This window comes from Hydractinia symbiolongicarpus, chromosome 7 (genome assembly GCF_029227915.1).
Source record: "Hydractinia symbiolongicarpus strain clone_291-10 chromosome 7, HSymV2.1, whole genome shotgun sequence".
NCBI lineage: Eukaryota > Metazoa > Cnidaria > Hydrozoa > Anthoathecata > Hydractiniidae > Hydractinia > Hydractinia symbiolongicarpus.
In genome coordinates, this window is record NC_079881.1 from 19,904,586 (window position 1) to 19,931,145 (window position 26,560).

The window sequence follows — 26,560 nt, forward strand, 5'->3', positions numbered from 1 at the left end:
TGTATTTTATTTTCCTCCAACTAATAAAAACTGGTATTTTCATTATTTTTTTAGTAAACAGTTTTTGCAAGATTATTAATTATAAATTTCAACAAGATTATAAATTTCTTACAAAAATGTTTTAGGAGTTTTAGCCTATTCATGCTTATAAACGTGTCGTACTTAGAGAGATAGGCGCAACATATTTTAATTTGCGTTGAAAAATTAATTTTTCAGTTTCACTTTAAAAATAACAATGCTGTCGCAGTTAGAATTCATAGCCGAACTGCCAACAGTATTCAGCCTTTTGAAACACAATTCAGAAGCCATTGTTGATGATACTTCAATCGAACGATTACTCAATTGGTTGGAAGAAATATGTAAAGAGAAATCAAAGAGGCTTGTTGATGTGAGTATCCCGTTTTTAAAAGCAGAGGAAGTCTGGAAACATCCAGTGGCGTTGTCGTTTGCTTTAAGGTAAATTTAATTGTTTCTGTTGTTAGTTGAAGCAAATAAATATGAATTTGTGAAAAGCGAGGAGAAATTATGAAAAAAGACAAATGTATTGTGTATTTTTGTAAATTGATTTTGAGAGACTACAAATAAAGCTGATCCCTTTAATAGAAAAATAGCAATAATTTTTTTCTGCCGTGGTTCTGCGTGCTTTGTAATTATATTTACAGAGTGCTCTAATATGATAACACCCAGGAAAGTTCTAGAATTTTCTATTTTAGAATATTTCTGGAAATGTAATGTACTTGTTTTAAAGAATTTTTATTTTATTTTGTTATTTTAAAATGGAGTATTAATTTGAAAAAAATATCTTAGTTTTTTGTTCATCATTACACATATTGCTTTCATTGGTCAAAAAACCTGTTTCAGTTGAGGCCATAGATAGATAGATAGATGTGCATATTTTACATGGCTAGCCTCACAAATATCGAGGGATATACCCTGTCTATTATTTCCAGGAGGGGCCATGGCGTAGATGGAGAGTCCTAGAGTATTTAATGCTCATTTTGAGCTACGCAGACCCAATTAGAGCCCGCGCTCTACTAGACAACTCCCAGCAACATCCAACGGCCCACACAGTGTGCCATCTTCCCAATTTCCTTCACATGGCTTGGGTTAACCCGGGGCTATGGTAACATTCAGTCGCCCATGTTGAATCGCCGTCAAGAGGAATCGAACCCCGGTCTCCCGCACAGAGTACGAGAGCTATAACCACTAATCTACGGCGCCACAAATAATGAAAGAAAGAAGGACTATTTTATTTAACCACAAATGAAGCAGTTGAAATTCAGTGTTATTGTTGATTGTTTTTCAGATTAAAGTTTTTGTAGTTATACGCTTTGCGCTTTGCCTTAAAACGCGGGTCCAATACCCGTTTAAAAGAAATATTTTAACGGTTAGCCTAAATTTTAGAAGCTTCTTTCGCTCATGAAAATTTAACTGCCATGCCATGATATCACTGTGTCACAGCACTTAAAGTAACGGCTGGTTAATGGTCACTGACCGCTGAATGGTAGGAGTTTGACTGTCAGGATACATATACAAACAGTTAAATTTTCATGAGCGAAAGAAGCTTCTAAAATTTAGGCTAACCGTTAAAATATTTCTTTTAAACGGGTATTGGACCCGCGTTTTAAGGCAAAGCGCAAAGCGTATAACTACAAAAACTTTAATCTGAAAAACAATCAACAATAACACTGAATTTCAACTGCTTCATTTGTGGTTAAATAAAATAGTCCTTCTTTCTTTCATTATTTTTGCATTAAAACTGATATTATATAGTTATTAAGTATCTTTGGTCAAACAAAAAATCATTCACAGTTTATAGTCTTAAAAAAGCTAGTTCAATTTCTTGATATCATTTGAAATTGAGGTTAGCCAAAGCATAAAAAATCAAAAAGAAATTTTTTTAATATTACATGCACCAAACGGAAATGTCTGCAAACATTTCTTAGATTGAATTTATTTTGCTTTGGTACTAAATATTTTATAGCTCACTAAAAACTGCACACACAAGATTTAGAAATAATAACTTCGATGGATTAAATGCACAATACCTTTGCGTTTATTCGCATAGAAAATTATACTTTTAATAGCTTTTAGCATTCTGTAATTTATAGATGTTCAGATATAAAATTTAAAGACTCTGCTTTGGTTGTTTTGCGATACTTTTATTTAAGATTGACTTGACTGACCATTTTGAATTCTCACCAGGGATAAAATATTTATTTTAATTACTGATGTGCACATAATCATAAGGACTGTGATGTGATTTTTATTACTCTATGCAGGTAGGCATAATGAGGCTTAAAGTGGAGCATAAACATACAGTTACCCTGGAAAGTTTCAGATACTTGTTCATAGTTTTTAACTAGTTTCTGAGGAATTTTTAGTTTTAGTCACCGCACATGTTTTAGCAACAAGAGAGCAAGTAGCATAAGACTTAGCTAGCTTACATTTCAGAACCTAGCATAAACATGAGCATGTACCAGGCTAAGATTTTTAAAATGTTAAGCATGGCTGAAACCAATTTTTCTCCAAGCTTTTCCCCCACTGTGGTTGGGAAAAAGTTAGAACAAGGAGGTTTAAACTCTCTAAAGGTTGTTTCCTGCTAAAAATCAAGTTCAGCTCATATGAAAGTTCTTTAAAAGTTCTCTAGAAACTTTTTGTTTTTTTTGAAAAATCTTTATTAGTTCTCGAGATATTTGTCTTAAAAGTTGCGCTAATTATGCGAAATTATGACGTCATGAGTATGCATTGAGGATAATTATGGTAACTAAATAATAAAAATTATGTAAAATGTTCAAAACCCGTCAAAGTGAACGGCCAGAATACATTTTTAACTCTATATGACTTGTCAAAAATGTTATATTAACACCCTTGCAGAGCATACTTATGACATCATGCATAATTAGTGAATCTTTTTAATCTTTTAATTAGTGAATCTAATTTAATCTTTTAAATTCCTAGACAACCTTTCAAGTTCTTTTATTTTTCGCGGGAGGTAACCTTTAAACCACCTTCATTATGATTCATAACACAGCTTCATAAAATTCTCATTATTTTTCTCAGGTATGCTGGTTTTCTGGGGTGTACAAACGCTCTTCATTTTGCAGAACTATATGAACTTATTCAGCAGATGTTAAAGAAACTCGTCCAACATGACCTCTTCACTGAACCAACAGTGAAGTGTGCCTATTATAGCTGTCTCACTTCGTTATATAAGAGCGAGCATTGTTGTGATAAAATGCAAGGTATGTTTTTTATTGTTTATTTAGCTGGCTTTTGATGTGTGTAGTATTTAATCTAACTTTTATCTAACTCAATCTAATCCTTTTCAGGATTATTATTATTTCAGTTGTTGCACTTTTCTTATAAGTATAACCTTCATAAGCATACTGAGACCGTGAAATCTCTTTTAAAAAGTTAAGCATAATCCCAGTTAGAACGTAAGCATTCGAGCTTGAAAAAACTTTTGAAACTTTGTAACATATACTCATATCCAACATGCATATCCTGATGTTCTGAATCTTTGAAAATTTACTTGAAAGTTTGTTGCTATCCTGTAACAGTGGTAGAAGTACAAACAGGGTAGGCCAACATTGTTAAACTTTTGTTAGATGTTTTAAGGTTTATGTAGTTCGACATTGTTATTTTTGTAGTATTGTTCTTCAACGTTATGTCATTCTTCCTGTTCAACTTATATCATTTAAGAGAATTATTTTTTATTTTTTTGTTTCTGTTTGTGTGTATGATAAGACAATGAAAGATTTTTAAAAATGGAGAGCTTTGTATTGCTTTTATAGAAATTAATGCAAAGATTACCCTTTTAGGATTTAGAACTTATTTCATTTTGAACAATACAAGGAAAAATCCTATGGAACTTTCAATTGCATCTTCTTCCGTCTTAAGCCTTCTGAAGTGAGTCTAACTTCTTTCCATAGCCGACCTCCCAGTATTGATAAACACATTCACCAAATCGTATTTGTATGTGAAGAAGACAGCTGTGAAGTTTTTTGCAAACTATCTCAATGCAGTCGTGAACAAACAGCCGGCGTTGGATGGCATAATTAAGAAATTTATGGTAACGATTTTTCTAAATTTTATTTTATTCTGTAGATGTTTGGCAGTAAAGAGATTGCCTAGCACTTGTAGTTATTACTGGATATGCGGCACTTGTCCATCTAGCACATATTTTGGAGAACAGAATGTTCTTTATAAGCACTCTACGCACTCCGAGTGCTAAATTTAATCATTACGTAATGTTTTATTTGGTAACGATGTTTGTGTGAACAAATATGTCCGATATTTGATGTAACAAAAAGGACATTACTAAGACACTATACTGTTCCATGTTGCATTATGTGTGTGGGGATAGAAGTCTTGTCTATGAAGATATTACTGACATTTTAGTGGGCGAGAAATTCATTTTACTTTCAAGGGGCTAGGAAATAATACAATAAGCTCTATCTCCGTAATCTATATTATAATACCCGTGTGCGTCTGTCTGTCACGCAAAATGGTACCGTAGGTAGCGAGACGCGCCTAAGTGGTATAAAAAAGATGGGCGTACCCGTGGATTCTTCCACGGACCTTCGACTAGTTTCTGAAGAATAGTCTGTAATAAACGGATCACACAAAAGGTCAATGTGCAAGAAATTATACACACTTTAGAACCACATAGACGTCTAGACAAGCTGTTTATGAATAATTAATTTTCCTGCAGTATTTTTTAGCGGTAAAATAAGGTACGCTCCGTAAAATATATTAAATATTAGTAAATTAAACTTTTTATGCAAGATTTAGAAGAATATAGCTAGCTAGTTCAAAAGGTTTGAAGCTTATGTTATTAAAACGTTTGAGTTAAGACCAATTAAGTATTTATGAAATAAATCATGGTTATCCATCCTCATTAATCATAAAAAATTTTACCGCCATTAGCTCGACTTTCCTATAAGTCACTAAAGTTGAAAACCAATAGCCGTTTTGTAGCCCTTGTAATGACAATTAATTCTGATATATATCACAACCAAATCTCGGTATAGGTTACGGGAAATAGCAAAGCAATGTTTCATTGTTACATGGTGTCATTCGTAAAGAGTGAGCTAATGACACAAGTTTTTCTACGTACAGAGAGCACTTTGATTAAACTCATTAGCGCAAGGAGTGTACACATAAAATTTGGTACTTATACAAAAATACCACTAGCTAAGTTTACAGAAGAGAACAGCCTCGACGTTGTTTGATGTTGTTTTTACAGGTAGCTTAGCTCCCCCTTTACCTACATTTAGGATTAAACTAGCATTTATTAGTTAATACTTAGTAAAATGGGTCAAATTTGACTTTTTCGCTATAGCTAGCTAGACTAAGTATGAAAGGACGAAGCTGAGCTTTTTAGCTGGGTGTAAAGTCAAAACATGGAAAGAAAATTACATCACAGTTTTTAGTGTTATATTACACATATTTGAGCACACCTCAGAGGAATTTCATTGTTCATTAACTTACCCCATATGGGTAATATAAAATATTTCTTTATAAAAGAATATTAGAAAATTTTTCAAGAGGATTACTTTTGCATTATCTAAAATTAAAATTTTTCAAGATAAACTTTTGTGATTTTGTGCTTTATAATTTTCAAATTTCTTGCTGAGAATTTTAAAGGTTTAAAGCCAATGTCCCACAGAGTGTGTAAATTTTTATTTACCCTATTGTCATATAAGCTACGCAACAATTTTTTGCAGGAAAATAAAAACACATAAAGAGTAAAAGTTTTTATCAAAATCTCTATTATAATAGCCGTATTCCGTCTGTCCGTCTCTGCGCGTACCCCCGCTGAGATAGAAAATGATGTTACGGAAACACCAATATCAAATGCGATATATTTTTATCCACTTTGTTGCGACGGGTAAATATAAAGGACGGGCGACCCCGTGGGTTTATCCACGGGCAACGACTAGTCTATATTATAATACCCGTATTCGTCCGTCCATCCGTCTGTCTGTCACACAAAATGGTAGATTAGCCGCGCAGGTAGCGAGACGCACGGGCTAACGACTAGTATTATAAATTACTTTTAAACCAAATAGTCCCTACAGCCGTTTTGGTGTCAGCGGTATGAAAAACTATGCTAAACCTATCTAAAAAACCTATCTAAAAGTCCTATTACTTCAGTAAAAATTGAAATAATGACTTGAAACTTAGTATTATATGTTTTTAGACCAGTTTGATGAAATGAACCCAAAATTGTTTTTTCACTGCTATTGCAGTTTCTGAGTTCCTGAATTTAGCCATTCTTAGGGACGCCAATAAACTGTTTATGACAGCATATCAGTTTTGACAAGCTACATGTACAGAAAACATTAAAAATGATTCTCAGGATTAAAATAAGTCAGACAAATAAAATGTATCCTAGGTTTAGGACCAAATACTTTATCCAGACCAGAGAAAGTGGGGATGTGCTTCTAAAGTGCAGTGCCCAATATTCAATCAGAATGTTATGCCTTATAAATACACAGAAAGTTATTTTTTTGTCCACCTGGACAAGTCTACTTGCACTAATCGCTTAACCTGGTGCCACTCACAATTAATTTTAAATATTCACAGGAACTTTTCTGCAAAGAGAAAAATGCTAAAGAACTGTATTTACTTTTTAGAAGTAACAATAGGCTTCATCATAAGTCCTGTGTTGGTTTATGAAAAATATATTACTTCTTTAATGCTATAAGCACTCCACTGGCTTTGTGACACATTATATGCTAAGTGCCTTACGTGTGACACAGTTTACTTAGTCTTAACCTGGACTGAGACTTTAGGTCTTCCCGTTACAAGTGAATATCACTTCTTGCTATAGTTTCCCAAATTTTGTTATTTCATAAAAGAAACCTGAAAATAAACAAAAAATTATTTATAAAAAATAGGTTTCTGTTCGATAAAAGAAAACTAAACATTTGCAGAAATTTATTTATGAAATATAGGTTTCTGTTTGTCGTGACAAGATATTTAACCAACATGCAATGTCTTGCATACCTAAGTAGCTATATACTCAAGTCTTGACTGTTTACTGTTATGGGAGGTCCAAAATAGCTAGCTAACTATCTTTATTTAAATGACAGAAATCTTTTGTAGCTAGCTACATAAATCACTAAATTATTCAATAACTAATGTGCCCCAGTAGTGCTGGGATGGTACTAGGTAGCTGAAAATCAGAAAATAAATATTATCTATATGTGACCATCCCTCATCATCAGACACCAGAAAGTGGTCTCTGTTCTTTAATTCTTATTTTGGGGTGCCGCAAATTCTTATAAATCCAATAAAAAAAAATTGTTCAAAACTTCCTCTTCACTCCCTTGCACTACTCCTGGCACTTCTTTGCATTATCTCCAGTTGATGCACGTGACCGATAGCCATACATATGCACGTGACCGATTTTTTTTAAAAAATCATGGTAGCCATAAATAGTAAAAGTTTTTTCCCTTAAAGACAATTTTTTCCTATATACACTGAGGGTGGCACTCGAGGGCTAAAATATGCTGACATCAGCAGCAAAAATCTGAAAATCATACCAGAAGTTCCGTGTTAACATGTCATTCATTAATGATATTAAATGTCTGAAATTGAACGGAAAATTTTAGTTGTGGTCAATTGTTTTTGTCAAAAAGTTGAGTAAAAAGACAGTTAGAAATTTTTTTCTTTTCATTGTGCTTCAACTTTCATAGGAGGGCGTTAATTGTTGGAAGGATGTATTTTTGGTAAAAAAAAAATATGTATTGGGAGGCTCATAATTAATTGAAATACAGAACATTTGTTCTCAAAAATTCACCCTTTTTCACTTTTAGGAGAGTTTTTGTGTAAATATTTTTGAGAAATATGGTTTCATTTTTGCATGCTTTTGAGAACCTGAAAACCACCACACTTGTCTGAAAGAAAGCCACCGTTTTGTCTCTGACATTTAAATCCGACATCGTTGTTACTTCTAGCTTTCTGAAGATATGCCTGTGCTGGGATCCATTCTTGACAGCGTCACTCTGTTGTGCGAATTATCCATCAGCACAGGTTTGATTGTTCTGAAAGAAAGCAAGTTGATTAAGCATAGCATGATACAAACTGAGGAGAAGAAATCTACAGAACTGCTGAGTTCATTGATGGCATTGTTTTCGGTGATAACAAGGTATCAATCTGTTTTTCTTGAAGTCTTGAAAGTGCAGAGGTGTGCGAAATGGGCTGTTAAATTTTTATTTTAGTGACTTACGTCTTCATATGTTACTTTATTTTCGAAAATAATAAATGTGATGCTAACTAAGCCAAGATTAAAAGATAATAGAAGTCGTCTGTCAGAGTGACGTAATAAAATAGCGAAGAAAAAAAGGATTTTGTACTCTTTTCGCCAGATCTATCGAAATATTTCCTGACTCCCAATTTTTTTTTGGAAATATTAAAATATAGTATTCGTTTATTAAGCAAACATAGGTATAGAGGACTTTCAATGCGCATTTTTTCTTTTTGAATGTTAAGTTAATTTAATGGTCTCCTGTCGGACGGACATGTGCCTCCCAAAAATGTGAAAGCTTAAATAGCCAGCATATTAATATTATTGAAATTATTTAACCAGGATAACTTCTTCCGTTCCTATTGGTACTGCTTTTCAAGAGGGTCCAGCGAAGGGGGTCTTAACGCATTTTAAGTTTTCATTTGAGCTACGGAAGGCGTGCAAGTACAGCAGTCGCTCAACTAGAAAACCGCCTAAGATATCAATCTTATTCTTATGCTGAGCGCTAAGCATAAAAGAGAGATTTACACTTTTATAGTCTCTGGCATGACTTGGCTAGGGTTTGAACCAAAAACTTTCCGAACTGAAAGCGAACATTCTAATACAAGGCTACCAGTCAGTTGAATCGTGTATTAACAAAAATTTGAGGTGCCATACAGTTGTCATGACATTGTCTTCTTCGATAGTATAGCGTAAGACAATTATTTGAGTTATGGCTGATATTAAATATAAAAATAATGTGAGCAATATTGACTACAAAACTGAACATATTTGAAAATCTGTCAGACGGACGAATTTTACCAAAATTATATTACGAATTATGTAACACGCTGTATGGATATTTTTTTGCGTATGGTTTAAATACATGTTTTTTTATAAACATCTGATATTCTAAAATGAGAGTTAGGGATGTTTATGAAAAGTACTTTTTTAGGCTCAAAATATGCTTAGGTTATGCTTTATGGCAAAAAGATTTTTTTGGAATATGCTTATGAAAAACACATGATCAGGCTCAAAATATGCTTATTTGAAATGTTGCATTTGAATTTTAAACACCAGTAACGGCAACTTAAATCTCACTATTTACTGTTTAATTAAGATATAAAGAACAAAAAAAGGAAACATATACATGCTTAGCATATGCTTAAAAAATGACCAAATGTAAGTCTACGGATGCTTATAAATGTTATGCTTATTTAAAAAAAAACATGTGAAAGTTTTAGAACTGTCCGTCCGTCAGAAATGTGAAGTGTTACCTCCAGCTGTATGTTGAATTTACTGGATTTTTTGAGTTTAAATTTACTGCCCATATAAACGGTTCAATTTTTATTCATGGTGACCTCTTTCACAACATGCCCTATAGGAAAATCGATTTTTATCAGAATAAAAAAGGCTTTTTTACATAGTATAATATGTTTAGTTCAGAAGTAGAAGTAGACTGGGACGAGCTAATCCTTATGACGCCTTCGGAAAATGTACATTCCTATTTATTGGAATTTGTTGCGTTGGTAAATAAAAAAATGGTGTATCACCTTCCTGATTTATGTGGCAGCCTGATCCAGTCTAATAGGAAAAGGTTTGTATTAGTTTAATTGCTAACTTGGTGCAAATTCGTCACATGTTTTTGAGGGGATACAATGATTTTTTTTTGTTTATTTTTGATTATATCTAATCTGACTAACATCATTCGCTCATTAAGTTCGGATTTCGAGTGTCGAACTACACGAGGATTTTAGCTTTGTTGCCAAGTCTGTATCTTCTGAGTCTCTCTAATGTTTGCGCCATTCTTGTGTTTACTTAGTTTTTTTGAGCAGACTTCTTCATCTTGTGCACTCTAATATGTAGAAAAAATTTACCCACCGTTTTTAACTCTTCTGTTTTCAACACTTTTCTTCAGGTATTTTCCACCAGACTGGAACTCTCTTCTGTTTGATGTTATATTTAAAACGGTAATCTATGAGAAGAAGGTGCAAGATTTAACCGCTGTGGAGGAGAGACTTCCGCTTCAACAATGGAAGAAATTACTGGTCTCCATAATCACAGTTATGTGCAAAGTTTTAAAGAAGGTAATAAAATGGCGTGAGTTGTTGTTTGTGATGGTAATTTCGTTTTGCTTTGTTGTTGAATTATTTATCGGAAAAGTCAACTATTTAACTGTTATAAACAAAATAACTACGGAAAAAAGACGCGCAAAGGACAGGGGCGCGGTGTTTTATTTTGAGGTAAATTGCTTTGCACGTGTATTCTTCTGTTTTACAATTTCCTGAAGTGCTTTTCCAGACATAGCCTTTAAGGTGTGAGTGTAATATTGTTTTTAAAAATTATCAAGTTCGCTAAAGATCGAATGTATATTTATACATTATGTTGGCAATTCATCATAAGATTGCGCAGTATTGTAAAATTTTAATTTCTTTATTCTTGTAGCGTATAAAAAGTTATATTTCTATTTCCTATCTAGTCTTTTTTTCTAAATATTTAATCTCCTACTTTCGGATTCGGTGGATCCGCTAAATAAATTCCCTCCATAATCCAAAAATTTTTTTACTATCTGCCAAATAAATTTTTTTTTCGCCTTCTGCCATATTTATCGGTTTATTCATTTTGTGACAATATTTTTATTTTGTAGGTCAAACACGATACCCACAGTGCAGCCCATGTCGACATGTGGACAAACTTCTGTTTGCGGCTATTAACCGTCTCGTTGAGTTGCAAAGTTGACATTTCAATCGATGAATACTTCCTCTCTATCATCAACAATAGAAAGATATCCCGACTTTGCTTTTGTTACTTGGACGCGTTGGATTTATCAGGTTTGTATTCATTAAGTACTGGAAGTACTTTGAGTTGAAAGACTAATACATTTGTTTTCCAAAGGTTCATCCCAATGTCAGTGGATCATCCATAAATTCTTTTGAGCGTCGACAGCCCCTAAAATTTTCTTTTGATCTTTAGGTGTTTAGGTTTTTGTGGAAGATCGATTAAAACAATCTTCTCAGCAAATACGAACAGTTGTCGAACAGTTAGATTTAATAAACCTACAAAAATATCAACATTACAAAATTTAATACATTTTTTAAACATACTATATATATATATTAATATGTCTTTCTATTTTGAGCGCTTAAATTAAATGTTCCCAAAAATCTGTATAACGTCTAACTTGATCTGGAATAGCCTCTAAATGTTTCTTAAGAAGCGTTTCTCGACATTTGAGAAGGTTATTGTCAAACTGCAGCGTTCATTTCTCTAAAGACATTAGCATCCATAGGTAAATAGATTGTATTAGGAATCGTTTAGCTTTGAATATATTAGGCTTTTTGGAGGCCTACTAATCTTGGGTCGAATTCCGACTGAATTGGTAGCTTGAAGTGTGCTCAAAATATCACTATCTGCTTCAAATTACTGTCCCTTCTAGAGCAGAATTTAACATTCTGTTTACAGTTTCTGATAGCCAAATTTAATTTATTTTCTGGTTTTTACATAATTCGCATGAGAAAAGGCCAAAAATTGTCCAAAAATCCTCTTTTTTTTTACCGATTCTCGCGTAAAATACGAAAAAAATAGGAAAAATGGGTTATCACGTGTCAAACTTTGCAGAATGACTCCGCTTGCTGAAAAAAAATTGTGTTTTAGTTTTAAGTTATTTGGATAATCCCAACAAAAGTTGTTAAATTTTCCCTATCCTAAGGATCCTAGAGTTTTTACGAGTAGTTTTGAGTAATAGCCAATATCTAAGAATCTGATTGGTAAAGGATCTAAATAAATACCATGCAAGTGTCTAACAGATAAAGATAAAAACTCATTAAGTATCATAATCATGCAGCATACCAAAAAAGTATTAAAAGAAAACCAACATGGGAGCGGATTCCTCCCCCTCTCCCAGTATATTTGTGGTTAAAAAAGTTACGTTAAAAATTAAAACCGAAACTACACATTGTTAGATTTAATCATCAAATCACCAGAAACTTAACCCGAACCTATGACACACCTTGTCAAAATTTTAGAAACATTTCTTTGGTATAACCATAACGCTTATGAGCGTATTCAGGCTAGAGAAATTCTAAGTATGTTGCTCAGTCTTGATGAATCCTTCTTATGTATGTTTTTCTACCATTGGGAACCTTCTTAATTTGGCATTTCACATTTTTAAAAGTTGTCTGAATGTAGATATTTGATAGCTGCTAATCTTTGTTGTGCGTTTTGTTTAAACTAAGACCATTTTATCTTCTCAATATAACGCATAAGGCAACGTTTAAGTTCCAAATTTGTTTCTCCAATAAGCATAACATAGCATATTCTAAGCCTGACTGTCTATTTCGCAAAAGCTTATTCCAACCTAATTTCGAATTTTTATTTGCTTATAAAAAAACATGTACAACTTCAAGCTTAAGCAGGGTGAGAGGACGGCGTCATGCAATTTAAAAACCAAGCCTATTTTAACTTCCCTGCATCAACATCAACAATCAATTTATTTTCATTTGTGTTTTTTTCTTTCTAAACGAGAATAACCTTTCTTGGTTTATTATTTTAGATTTAAACATCGAGATGAAAAAAAAGCTTGTTTCTTGTCTTTGGACTTGCTTATCCAGTCAGCTTGATAACTCACAGGTAATAAAAAAGTCCCTTTTTTCATATCTTGTTCAGTTCTTAAGATTTGATGTTGAATCAAATTACACCCAACTTTTTGCGAGTTTTTAACTGAAAATATTTTGAAGTGAAACTTGTTACTCACTTGTCGACTTTTTTTAGCTCCATGAAAAACAAACTAGCGTTTGGTATATTCATAGCTAATTGATCAAAATAGCGATTTTTATTTTCGTTAATTTTGCTTTGATTGTAGATGATATGTTCAACGTTAGAACTACTTTCAAAGTTTATATCAAACCACGTTGAAAACTTCACCACAGTGTTGGCACATCAATCTACACATGCTGTTACATGCATGTTGAATATGAAACTTCTTGATGTCAGTTGGGAAGTGAGGGATTCTGTGATTAGTGTGCTTCTTGAGATTGTGCTCACTGCAAGGAAAGGTTAGTTTACACATGTATATTTTTCGGCTTTTCCGATCCTAAGTGTTGAGATTTTGAGCAGGTGACGAGAAAATATGATCCAATTTTAACGTTTCAGAAAACTTTATAGTCAGCTCATAACAGAGACACGCAATTTAAAAATATCAACGACAATGTTCGGAAGGGCTTAGTTTTAGTATTTGTCCAATACCTTCTAAAATTTTGTGAAATCTCGCAAAATTTAAAGTGGTTGTTATGCGCTGTTAGTTTTTTTCTTCTAAAGTTTGACCCCAAATATGTCTAAAATCGTAAAATTTTAAATTTGTGAATGCTTTGCTGATTTACGCGATATAATTTTATCTATGTGCCTAGCTACAATGCCGTAGAGACTCCATTAAGCGCCCTCTCGGATAAGCGCCCCCTTAAATAGAAAAAATAATTTATAAGCGCCCCCTTTAAAAAGCGCCTCCCCTGACTTTCGGAATCTTAAATATGCGCCCAGGCGCCTTATCGAGTCCTTATGGTCTATGGCTTCTTGTTCTGGTTTTCCAGGGATAAACACTCTAATTATATATATATATATATATATATATATATTTTTATCTTCAAGGTGCAAGCGAATGTGTCACATTTCTTGAGCAGGATTCATTTTGGTGTCATGCGCTCGACTTAATAGACGACGATGAAAGTTACGTGAGGTCAAAAACTGTTAAATTTCTCGGCGAAGTCTCGACGTATGATCCAGTGTGGAAGATATTCTGCACGAAACACACGTACAATAGGGTAGGTTGAAGACAGCTGGAATAAAAAAAAGTAATTTTTTTATCTCACAACTTTTATATTTTTTTCAGGAGAAACTATGGCGACGTTTGGAGTTGATATTTACCAGCGAAGCACGTCAAGACGACATGTTTACACGTCGTAGTATTCTCGACGTGTTAGTGACGTGGACAGAATCGGGAATGTGTACCCAAATATTCTTCAACAATTCAACAACTGAAAGAATGGACATTGTATACAGTCAGAACTTAAATATCAGAAATTCTGTGTTGAATATTTTGCAGAACGGTAGTCACGATTTTGACTGGGAAGTACGAAAGCTAACTCTTTCTGTTTGGACTAGTATTGTCTCAATGTCCTCGAACGATGAAAATGAATGGAAGATGTTTGTTGAGTTGACGGTAAAAGACGGGCACGCGAGACGTATTTGTCTCGGTGTTTCAGACTGTGAATACAAAGTTCGGTGTGCTGCACTTCAGTGTTTACAAATCTTCAAGAACAAGTTGTGTACTATGCAAAGCATTAGTGGAAATAGCACCAATTTTCATATATCCTGTTTAGAAGACTTTGACACTTTTATAGCTTCGAAGAAAAGCTTTCGATTAGAACAGTTTGAACAGATTTTAAGTGTTGTTGATTTTTCTAGTTTGGCAAGCAAACTAGAAGTGATAGATATATCGGTAAAAAGCGACCCTGTGTCGTTTTTACATGACATCATTTCGTCGACAAAACAAAGTGAGGAGAATTTGTTAGATTGCTATTAAAAGACGAATTAAAATGGAAAACATTTCCTAGAAGAAAAAACTTGCGCCAAATAAATAGCACTATTTGCGTCTTTTATTTATATGCTTTTTGAAGGTGAGAGATGAATTCAACGGGTGGTAACGGGAGAGCTTTAGTTAACAAAAGAAAGTAAAATTAGTGAGAAATCATTTTGCAAATTAAAACAAACTGTCGTGAAGGTTTCTCTTCGAAGTAACAGAGAAATGGAAGGCGGAAATCATTTTTAGCAAAATTCTGCTTATGTCAGCACTTTTTTGGTGACGTCATCGAAAACTTAAAATCGGTCCAATATACCAGCAAATTTCAACATTTTATTTTTCTGGTATTTACATAGTGAGAAAATTGTCAGTTAGAATAATAATAATAATAAGTTAGACCTCACTTAACATATATCTTACATATGAACTAAATTTCTGGAGCAAACTTTCTCATCTCATTCTTCAGAGCTTGCGTAGTACATCATTCCAATAAGGTAGGGTGTATTTTTATTTACACCGAAAACTTGCAGCCACATCGTTTCTAGAAAAAGAAAGAAAAATACTTTTTACGATACAAGACCCTTGTTTACTGTATTTCTCGCTTATACTACAAAGTAGGAGCTTGGTTTTTTGGAGTTGGACACAATGTCTTTAGTTACCACAAGGCGGAAATTCATACTGGTGTTTGCGTTGAAGCGTGATCTAGTGTTCGACAATATATATATATATATATAAACTTAAGCAGTGAGAACTAGAATAAATGATTTCATTATGTTTCTGCTTTGAAAAATCACTTCTATTTGGACGTGTTTCAATATCGCCTTCGTCAATGTTTTTTCTGCAACGGGCCTATAAACGGAGGGCGTTATACACAGTAAATTTTAGTAATGAAAAAAGTAATTGGCTTAAGGGAGGTGCTTATACTCGGGTTGGGCTTATCTTCGGAGGCTTAAGCGATAAATGCTTGCAAAATGAAAAATTCAAACCATAATATAAATTTAAACAATTGTAGGAACTATAGTCGTTAGCCCGTGGAAAAATCCACGGGTTCGCCCGTCCTTTTTATACCGCATTGTGTGCGTCTCGCTACCTGCGCAACTAAGCTACCATTTTGCGTGATAGACAGACAGACGTATACGGGTATTTAAATTAAACTAGTTGTTAGCCCGTGGAAAATGCACGGGTTCGCCCGTCCTTTTTATACCGCATTGCTTCTCGCTATTGCGCAGCTAAACTACCATTTTGCGTGACAGACAGACGTATACGGGTATTATAATATAGACAATTGTTGAAATACTATTTCCTAAGTAACTAAACAATGGTGCGAGTTAGATATGTCCAATAAACAATTAAATACAAGCGTATTTCGACATATTTTTTTCTACTAGCTTTCGGCTTTATACTGCAATCATGGTCAAGTATTCAGAAAATTACAATTCTGTTCTCTCTATATATAAGTTTCAAGAACATTAAGAAATATATTTCAAAACACGCTTGCGTTTAACTAAACGATAAGTGAAAAAATCAGTGAATGTTGAAAACAAGTCTCTATTTTTGTCTCCGTATGCTCTGTTTTCCGGTCATGAAATTGTGTTGCGTAGTCATATTTTGGTAAGTTAAGACACTACATCCGTAAGCCATTAAACCCGTAAGTTAGGACTTAGCTTTTGATTAAGAACCCGGGTTTTCATCGTTGGAAACCCGTGTTTCCATATTGAAAACCCTGGATATGCAATAAAAGCCAAGGTTTTTGTTTGATTCCCAGGTTTAAATGAATAAATATGACAGATGACATATCAGCCAGAACAATAACCTGACTTTTGCCTCTTACTTAAGACCATAGATTTAAATGACAATTAGAATGTGTGTAAATAAGGAGTGGGATAGAGTAAGCCTGTTTTCTTGAACACAGTTAAGACATTTTCAATTTAAAGCAGCGTCGTAACAAGTCATCAGTAATCGAAATCAACTCCATCTTTATATTCATGTGGTGGACTTTATTCAAGGTACGACAATCAGTTTAAGTATGTTCGTAAAGTATTCAGAGTACCAGTTGATGCCAATTATGTAATGTAACGCAGTAAAACACAGCTGATTTAGAAAGGCGAATAAAAGATGACACGACGAAGAAAAAGAACCGTAGGATCAACTTTAAAAACACACCACAGTTTATTATGGTGTCATTTATCAAACCAGTCATTGGTCTGCACCATTTACATTGTGATTCATTAGTTTCAGTACAAATGAACCGCAAAGGGTTAGACTGGGAACGTACACATGAAAAAAATTAACATTTCTATCTCGGCATATACTCCCCAAACACAAGAGCGAACTATTGAGAATATATTATCTCCTTAATCTATGCCTCAATAATTTGTGTCCTTTTTCTATTTTGAACAATACCAGAGAAAAATCAGGGCAGTCTTTTGCTGGGCAGTCTTTTGCTGGGCAGACAAATTCACTATCGGGATTTAAACACAAAAGGTTGTCTCATAAAAAAATACCACAAAAGTGTTGTACATATATTACAAAAAGTAAAAACCATCCGCCATTACAGTACACACTTCAAACCATTTTCCTCAAACAATGATTCAACCAGAAAGAACCCTTTGTCTTCTTCTAGAAGAACGACGACGTCTTCTTCTAGAAAGATGACGACGTCTTTTGGATCGGCGACGACGTCCGTAATATGGATAAGCATCTAAAATCAAAAGAAATCATATGCAAAATTAGATACATGGCTGTATTGTATAGAACCTGAAATGTTATTCAAAATAATGATCAGCCATTTCAATATTTGTTGACGTCATGAATGACACGCCAATGCGCAGAGTTTTTTTTAACAATTGTTTTTGTACTTTTTATTGTAGGAAGCTTCGGACGCTGAGCAATATAATGTACAGGATCATGCGGTTTTGATCAGCGGTTAAGGTCATATAGGAGTTTAAAAATTTTGCTGATGTCATGTCCAACCAAAGTACAATTGTTTTTTCAGAAATTTGCATACATGTTGCCTTCATCGTGTAGAGCTTAAAACGCTGATTAAAAAATGTATAGGACAAACGGTTGCATATACATTTGGGTTTAAAGGTTTTTTGATGACATCGTCAACCCGTTTATTCTGAAACGGGCGAGTTGACTCAGCTTTAGGAAGGTATCAGGTGGACTCAGCCTTAAACTTAAAAGCAAAATGCAATGGCTGCACTCTTCTTATTAATCGACTTCTGTTAAACACATTGGCGTCGTACCGTACCGTAATCAACTAAGATTTCGGCGATATCAAAAAAAATTAACACATCTACTGTGCCTGTCACAGACACAGCGTATAATTATATAGAAAAAACAATCACCTTTTACGTCAGATGCAACAACGAAGTTAACTCTATCATTTCTCATTGATGACTCCACCTCATCGTCATCACGAACGTCACCATCGCTATCTTCATCTAAATTATTTTCCGCATCAACCTTGTCATATAATGGTACTAGCCACGGTGGAACACCGACCTCATCGTTACCATCATCACCATCGCTATCTTCATCTGACTTGATTTTGAGGGCATCATTATGAAAAGCTGGTGGACCATCCTCGTTGTTTTCTTCAGCTAAAAATAACAATCACACTCTCCTGGCTTTAAATCTTCGACGATTTGTTTTAATATAAATTCATATTTACTTATTTTTATACATAACTTTTATTTTATTGTTTTTTCCAGATACAACTATAAATAAATTCTACTGTGACCGCACTAGATTTTAAGAGAAAACACTAAAAACTATTCCATATTTTTTTGCACAAATGTTAGGTGGAAATAAAGTTACCGATGATTAAGCCTTTCTTTTAATTTACCATTTTTATTGCCATTTTTTGTAACCAAAGTTACTTTTTTTAAAAATTTTAAAATAAATGTCACCATTACAAATTTAAAAGATTTTGGAGAAACAATTATTTTGGGTCCAAATTTTAGGTTATTTAAAGCGACTAAGGAACGACTGTTGGTTTTCGACTTTAGTGACTTACACGAAAGTTGAGCTGAAGGCGGCAAAAAACAAAAATGACTATTTTTCCGGCATGTATGTAATTTACAGACTCGAAGATATAGATATATCTAGAACTTATGTTATCCAGCCTTGTCATGTTTTTATCCAGAATGAGTCTTGCTGAAATATTTCTTTATAATATACTTTTCGAAAGAAAGTATTGAACCAGCGAGCAAAGTGCGCTGGACTGTTCATTGCGCAAAAAGCGTTTGTCGGATTTTCAATATGTGCGCTGGATACGCGGAATGTGAGCATTTTAACCGGTTCTTGGCACCTTTAAGAGACTATGAAGGTCTTCATTTTTTTGTTAGATTATTTTGAACATTTTAGGAGGTGTGGTCACCCTGGAACTTCAACATTAGACTTTCCAATTAGCTCTTCATTCTCTTTTAACATGTGTTAAGGCCAATATCCACACACGGAAAACGTTCCGCGGACCGCAGACAGGATTACTATAAAAGGAATAAAGAACACTTTTTAACAATGTAACAAAAATCAAATTCCTTTTTGCAGGTAAAACACGATGACGAGCTTGTTAGCGCTCTTCTTGTAAGTGTGATGGAATGTTTGATTTGGGTAATTTTATCAAAAGGACATTTACTGATTAATAATATACACCAAAGTACTTTGTTCACCTGCTTTTGCATGTTAAATTCTTTAACACTCGAACCTAGCAATAAATTTTTCAAGAAGTGAGCTTATGTACGACGTGTCACGAATGACCAAGTGGACTTTTGTTCGATAATTATTGTAATTGTTTCTTATTGGAGATTAAATTTGGACATAAATATTTTTATATTATTATATAATTTTGTGTTTTTCGTAACTGTTGTGCTCAGTATGGTAGATTAGTATGCGTGTAAGTTTTTCAGTCTCAGGAAATCTTTTTGTGGTGAATTATTATTACTGTCAAATGCTGAATTTCTTGAGTTTTTTTGTATTGTGGCAGGGGTTATTTTTTAAATTTCGAATTTTTGGAACAAAATAAATAAATAACCTTGGGAAGAGTTCATTTATTATTTTTTGCAATAATAAACATACTAGACTTTTAATAAATTTATAAGAAGAATGGTACTTGTCACCTATACTACTCAGTAAATAAACTAATGGACAAATTTTCCTCTTCTAAAAGGAATTGTGAAAACGAAAGAAAATTTTGTCATAGGGAACATTGGATTGTTAACTTTAAAATACTTTTCAGCCAAAACCAGTGGATTTATGAATTTGTTTATTAAGTTACAGTTAAATGTCCTTCTCTGGTGTTTCTTGTGATCATGTTTTTTTTTTGTTTCCAATAAGTCAGACAATGACATTTATTAGAATGAAACTAGACCTAGCTAGAAACTAGCGAGTAGTCCTGTCACATTTCCTAGAAATTTTTGAAAATATGTCAGAGTAGGTTATTTAAATTGTTCAATTAGTTCTTGCAGTTTTCCCGAATGTGTATGGCTCCTCGAAATTAAATTCTAGTGTAGCAAAATTGTATTTCGGCAAAATAAAAATTACGCTAGAGAATCAGTACGCCGTGTTTTCGCGAAACTGAGTGTCAAATGATCCTATGTTTTGTCCCATCCTGACTACAGCAGGGAGGGGGAGAGTGCTAACAGCTTCAAAGGCTCATATCCCCGCGAACATTCACGTATATGGTTTTTTGATGATGAAATTTTGCTTGCAACTTGCGAGAATGCTTCACAATCTTTTTTTTTAATTTCTCGGACTTTTCTTGACAGCAAGCAAATACTTAAACTTTACCATTTTTGACCAAGATGAAATGATAAGAATGATTACTAATCTTTTTACAACATTAAGGTCAAATATAAACGGTTAAAAACATATGTCTTAGTTTAGTTAAATTTTCCCACGAGTGTTTGAAACTGATTGCAATGGCTTCCTGTACGAGATCATTTGAAATTCGCTTGTTTTGAGTCACATATCTTTGCACAAACTACATGCTCAATTCCATTTCCCTTGGTTTCTCATAAACCGCACAAGTAACAAGTTAACGCTGTAAATATATATGAGACCAAAGAGAAGTTAAAAATCGTAAAAAATAGAGAATAAACACATACCATTAGCCAACACGACAAAGAAAATTGCAAGCCCGCAAAGGAAGTGCAGCAAATCCATCTAAAATGTGCAGAAAATTATTAAATCAATATTATAAAAAGCAAACGAACAAACAGAAAAGTAGCTAATACCTGGACGGACACTCCTCCACCTTTAATGGCAAAAAGTATCTGAAAAAATATTCGTTAAAACACGCCTTTAAATGTCTGAAATACACATACTCAGTACTTGTGAATAATTACATTTTTAATTTCCCAAGTGTACATTCAAATTAGTGTTGTAAATTATTCAAATCAATAGAAAAATTGGGAGTTATTCTAAAAATTAATTGGTAATTTCAATTCTTATTAAAACGGTAAACAGCAAAGTATTTTTATTTGTTCACATTCACTCTTTTTATGTGTACCACATATTTTTTTAAAGCTTACATCCCGCAAAAACATACATAAATACGCAGCCAAAAGTAGCAATGCTCGCGGGTGATTATTGGGTACTAGTTATTTAAACCCGTGGAAGAATCCACTTAAATCTAATGTGCGTCTTATTACAAAAACAATGCTAAAAAACATTTTAAACAAAATCCCGCGTAAAAATCCACTCAAAAGCATTTGAAATTTATTCTATATTTCTTATCACGAAATGATTTGTTGTCGATTTCATTTTAAAGACACAAACAATCAATTAAAACTTTCGAACGAAACGGTCAACAATAATAACAACGTTGATTCTGTGATTTTACTTGTACAGTAATTTCAAAAAATCTCGTCACAACAAACTACTTGACGGTATCCTTTGAAGTAGTTATAATAAAACTGCTTTTTATTGTTTAGACATAATTTGTCTTGTTATTTATTTGTTTGTTTGCAAATTTCTCTTTTCTCTTTTTAAGGACATGGCCCAGAGGACAATTTAAGTAATATTTTTCTTCATGGTTCTTGTAAAAGATTTGATGAACTTTTTCCTTTTGAAAAATGTCAACTTTACCTTATCCGTAAAAAAGGTTTTCGACGACTGTTTATTTTTAACCAATAAGGTACATAAATGGAATATATTTTCGCGAAATATATAAATTAGTTTGACTTGCGAAATTATCCTCGCAAAAAAATCTGACATTAACTTTTTGGAGAATAATCTATAAAAATTTAATATTACTACTTGTTTATATAAGGTAAAAGAATAATCCTCTTCTAAATTACAAGTTAGCTATTTTAAAACTTATCAACCCTATTATGCATGTTTAACTGGGAAATTATCGTTTAAACCGCGAATCAAAAATCAAAAGTATTAAAAACGTGCGCGACGTGTATTTGCGTAAGATTGGTATATGATTGCTATATGATGCGAAATAATTAATCCGTGACGATAGACGATGTGACCATGAACAATTTAAACTTGAATTTGCTACTCAAAGTTGATACGATGACTTGTTTATTGCTCTGCGTCCTTTCCCTAACAATTTATTCCTTTTTTTTTGTTTTTGTTTTTTCCCATATGGAATGTTTGAAATGTTTCTCAATCAGTGATAGTGATACTTGAAATCCCTTAAGCTATTATTACAATAATAGTTTCATATTAGTTGTAACGTCCCGTGGAACTAGAAACTGAAGAAAAAAAAATAAGGAGCACAATTAAAACAATCCAACTTCATCTCTAGCTCATTTATTTTTCTGATAATGCGAGGCAATCGCTTACATCAGCTGATATTGGAATATGTTCCATACATAAACAAAACTGGTAAAAATTGCAGAGCAGGTTTCGCTTGTTTAAATGACAAAAAATAGATTATGTAAAAACATTTCGAGAATGAGTTCTAGTGTTCTAAATGTATACGTTTGTTATCTTTCGTTTTATTTTCAAAGTACAGGTCACGTGTCTCTATTCATGGATTGAACCGCATTTTTGGTAAAGCAACTTGCTAAACATGCCCGCGCTGTGAACCGACCACAGACCTTGTTATTACGAAGCAAACTCCGTACGCTCGGAAGATAATGAAACAGCTTGTTGTGTATACTTCTCCTATCATAAAAATACCCGGATTCATTCCTTTTCAGTAAAAAAAGAACTCGTTTTTCAACCACTAGCTTTCTAAATCAAAACTTAGAAAACATCCAGGCTAAAATTTAAAATGCCTTTGTTTTAAAAAAAATCTATTAATAAAAAATCCAATTTCACACAAGTGGAAGCTGCTGCGTTTGGAACAGTCGTGGGGAAAATTTAGTGAATAATTTTTTTACGAAAACATTTGTTTTTTCCTTTATCATAATTTCTACAACAGCTTAAAAGATTTCGTTCTGGTCTATGTATCACAAGGTCAGAGTTACACATATTTGTTCTGCGAGACAAAAAATAATTACATCGACTTTTAAAGTAAAAATTTAATTCATATTTTTTTAGCTCTGATTAATTCTTTTTTTGCCGTAACATTTTGCAGGTGTGAAAAATTATTTTAGTAAATTTTGCATAGCACACGCGTTCTACAAGTTCGCTTTGCTTGCTTCTCTCAAAGACAGAATAAAAATAAATGTCTACAATTGGAGAACTAAAGCAAATACTCTGCCGCCATGAAGAATTGGTATAAATCAGTAATGAGCCGTCAACCTCGTTCCCAGGGCATTTTGCCTTGCTGATGAAGTTGATGGCGGAGTAATAACGGCTCGGGTAGCACAAACTTCTGGGGACAAGGTTGACACGCTGTAGAACTTCCTACCGAAATGGCTGATTCATTTGTTCTCACTTTATGAATTTTGATTAATTCAGTTTTGGATGATTCTTAACAACGCGTGCAGCGATGTAATAGCTAACGTCTCCACTGATAAAGTTGAATGTAATGGCTTCACTAATCCCTTTTCAAGTCTTAAAGCAACGTCAAAGAAACTTATTTCATTCACTTCAAAAAGAAATGGATATATTGACTTTGTCTAGCACAGACGCGTGTGTATCTCTTGTTTTTTTTTTACCTTTTCCGCCACCATCGATAAAAATTTGCATAATAGTGGCGAAAATAATAGAAATATACCTCTTCCCTTTTTAAAGCAAACTTTTCTGTTTATAGTGTAAAGGTCAGCAAAAGGACACAAAACATCAGATGGTTATAAATTTTTTATTTCCATTTTTAGGATATTGCACTGCACTGTTTTCTACACTTCATGATGATAGACTTTTCTTGACAGCATTTTAAACCAGGGCGACAACCACAAAATAATGCGTCCTATAAAAAGAGGGTTACCTTTATTTTATCAATATCTAACTGAATCAACAATGAAAGTATAATTAGCTGAATTGCCACTTCGTTTTATTTTGTCAAAATATCAAGTGTTGTGTTTTAACCTTGTTCCCAGGACATATTGCCTTGTTGATGAAGTTGCACTCCGTAATTACGGCTCAGGGGCTACAAAACCCTAGGGATGAGGTTGGTTGTGTTTTTGATAACAAATAAACAACATATTTTTGACATTGACATAAAATAGTCGCATTATGTGTTCCCAAAATGGTTGAGCGCAACTTGGTTCTATGTAAATCATTTCCTGACGGATGAACCTGGGCCAATGACTGTATATTATACCCAAATTTTGCGCAAGGAGAATGTCGTGCCGTAGAAACACGAGATGTCAGATGCAAATTATGTATATCTATTTTTATGCGCTGGGCGAATTCCTGTGGAAACTTAAAGACGGGCGAATCCGTGAATTTTTCACGTGCTAACGAATAGAATAACTACATTGTCTTAATAAGCGCCCAGAGCCCGGCCGTATATCTCGTTTATATTATGTCTATTTAACATCATCTTCATAAATTATTTGTTTTCAAATTCTTTACAATTTTAAATAAAGACAAATATTTAAACTTACCCCTTAAAACTCTATCGATCAATACAATAAAGACGTTGTTATTATTCTTCGAACTAAAAACATTAAAACATCACTTAGTTTTTAAATAATCTTAACACCTGACTAACCCAATTTAAGGTTGTTTTAGATGTTGTTCGAAAATCAAATTTTCGCGCGCTTTTTGCTGTTCAGCCATTCAGAATACAAAAAGAACGAAAAAGACAGACAACAGGCACATACGTAACGTAACAGGTACCTCTACAATCATGGATATAGCGAAACAACACGGTCAATTTAAAATTTATCCCTACTAGTGGTCACATTGGTTATTTATATATTAGTAGAGTCGCGTATTTTCTACTAATACAATACTAACCGATCACCCCGGGCTGTACCGCAAAATATCGCCCGAGGTCTAAGTGCCGACCGAGCTTGCGAGGTCTGTGCAATGACTGAGGCGATATTTTCGGTACAGCACGGGGTAATCGGTTATTATTGTATTTGTTAACCGTCTAAGTTAGATAAAAAACATAAAATAAGAATTCTAGTTTAGTGTTCTTAAAATAATACAATTCACTACTTTTCTTACACTACTTTTGTTAAATGTTAAATTTTCTGACGTTACGACGCGACGAAAATAACACTACTTTAACGTCAATATCCTATATTAAATTAATGAAGCCATTACAGTGCACCTAAAACTTTGAGGCCAAATAACTTGGAAACGAGGTGGTGACATCAATGATTTTTCACCGCGTGGGTAACTAGGGACCAACTAGGACCAATTTGGGTAATTTTCCCAAACCTGGGTCCCCGAATCCGTTTCGGAATGGACGGGTTGATGACGTCATCGAAGAACCTTCAAATCCTAATATCTCTGCAACCGTTTGTCAAAAATACGCGATCCTATACATTTTCTTGATAAGCGTTTCAAGACCTATACAATGAAGGCAGCAGGTATACAAATTTCTAAAAAAAAAATTTGGGGGGTTTGACTGACCATTGCTGACATCAGCAAAATGTTAAAACCCTTATGTCTCATTAACTGCTTATCAAAAAGATATGATCATATACATTTTCTTGGTCAGCGTTTTAACATCTGCATAGTACAGGCAACGAATAAACTAAATTTCGCCAAATATTTTTGTAATTGCACTGCTGACGTCAGCAAAAAATCTAAAACAACCTACTTTTCCATTGTCCTTCTGCCTAAGTGGATTTTTCCACGGGCCTTATCGACTAGTCTTCTCTTATAATAGTACGCTAAGTGTGTCTGTCTGTCACTTTTGCAAAGTGGATTACATTCTTCAAAATTTTCTTTAACAAATTCTATAAAACATCGCCTATAAAATTGTTCTGTAATTTACCAAACTTTACCGATAAAATAGTATTGACGTCAAAGGAAAGTTAATTAAGATTAGTGAAGCCATTACAGTGCACCTAAAACTTTGAGGCCAAATAACTTGGAAACGAGGTGGTGACGTCAATGATTTTTCACCGCGTGGGTAACTAGGGACCACCTAGGACCAATTTGGGTAATTTTCCCAAACCTGGGTCCCCGAATCCGTTTCGGAATGGACAGGTTGATGACGTCATTAAAAAACCTTTAAACCCTAATATCTCTGCAACCGTTTGTCAAAAGTACATGATCCTATACATTTTCTTGCTCAGCGTTTCAAGATCTATACGATGAAGGCAACAGGCATACACATTTCTGAAAAAAAACATTTTGTGTTCTGACATGTCTCTGCTGACGTCATCAAAATTTAAATGACGGTTGTTTTTCTCTGTTATCCTGCCTAAGTGGATTTT

At 33.7% G+C, this 26,560-nt stretch overlaps 2 protein-coding genes across 3 annotated transcripts; one reads left to right on the top strand and one right to left on the bottom strand.

Annotated features, from left to right (window-relative positions):
- Positions 1–137: 137 nt before the first annotated feature.
- Positions 138–14,876, top strand: LOC130648425 (BRCA1-associated ATM activator 1-like). 2 transcript variants are annotated; one of them, XM_057454477.1, is made up of 11 exons: positions 138–456; positions 3,064–3,245; positions 3,936–4,075; positions 7,971–8,161; positions 9,681–9,836; positions 10,158–10,326; positions 10,887–11,070; positions 12,792–12,868; positions 13,101–13,293; positions 13,883–14,055; positions 14,124–14,876. In XM_057454477.1, exons 1-11 carry the CDS (start codon positions 236–238, stop codon positions 14,814–14,816), a joined length of 2,379 nt encoding a protein of 792 aa, XP_057310460.1. In that variant the 5' UTR covers positions 138–235; the 3' UTR covers positions 14,817–14,876. The 2 variants fall into 2 exon arrangements, with proteins under 2 accessions (XP_057310460.1, XP_057310461.1); XM_057454478.1 differs by having other exon boundaries at positions 192–388.
- A 2,432-nt stretch (positions 14,877–17,308) lies between these two features.
- LOC130648426 (uncharacterized) lies at positions 17,309–21,144 on the bottom strand. Its single transcript, XM_057454479.1, has 4 exons — positions 21,053–21,144; positions 20,924–20,981; positions 18,164–18,418; positions 17,309–17,514 (listed from the first exon to the last, which is right to left on the bottom strand). The coding sequence occupies exons 2-4, from the start codon at positions 20,979–20,981 to the stop codon at positions 17,405–17,407; spliced, it is 423 nt and encodes a 140-aa protein (XP_057310462.1). The 5' UTR covers positions 21,053–21,144; the 3' UTR covers positions 17,309–17,404.
- Positions 21,145–26,560: the final 5,416 nt, after the last annotated feature.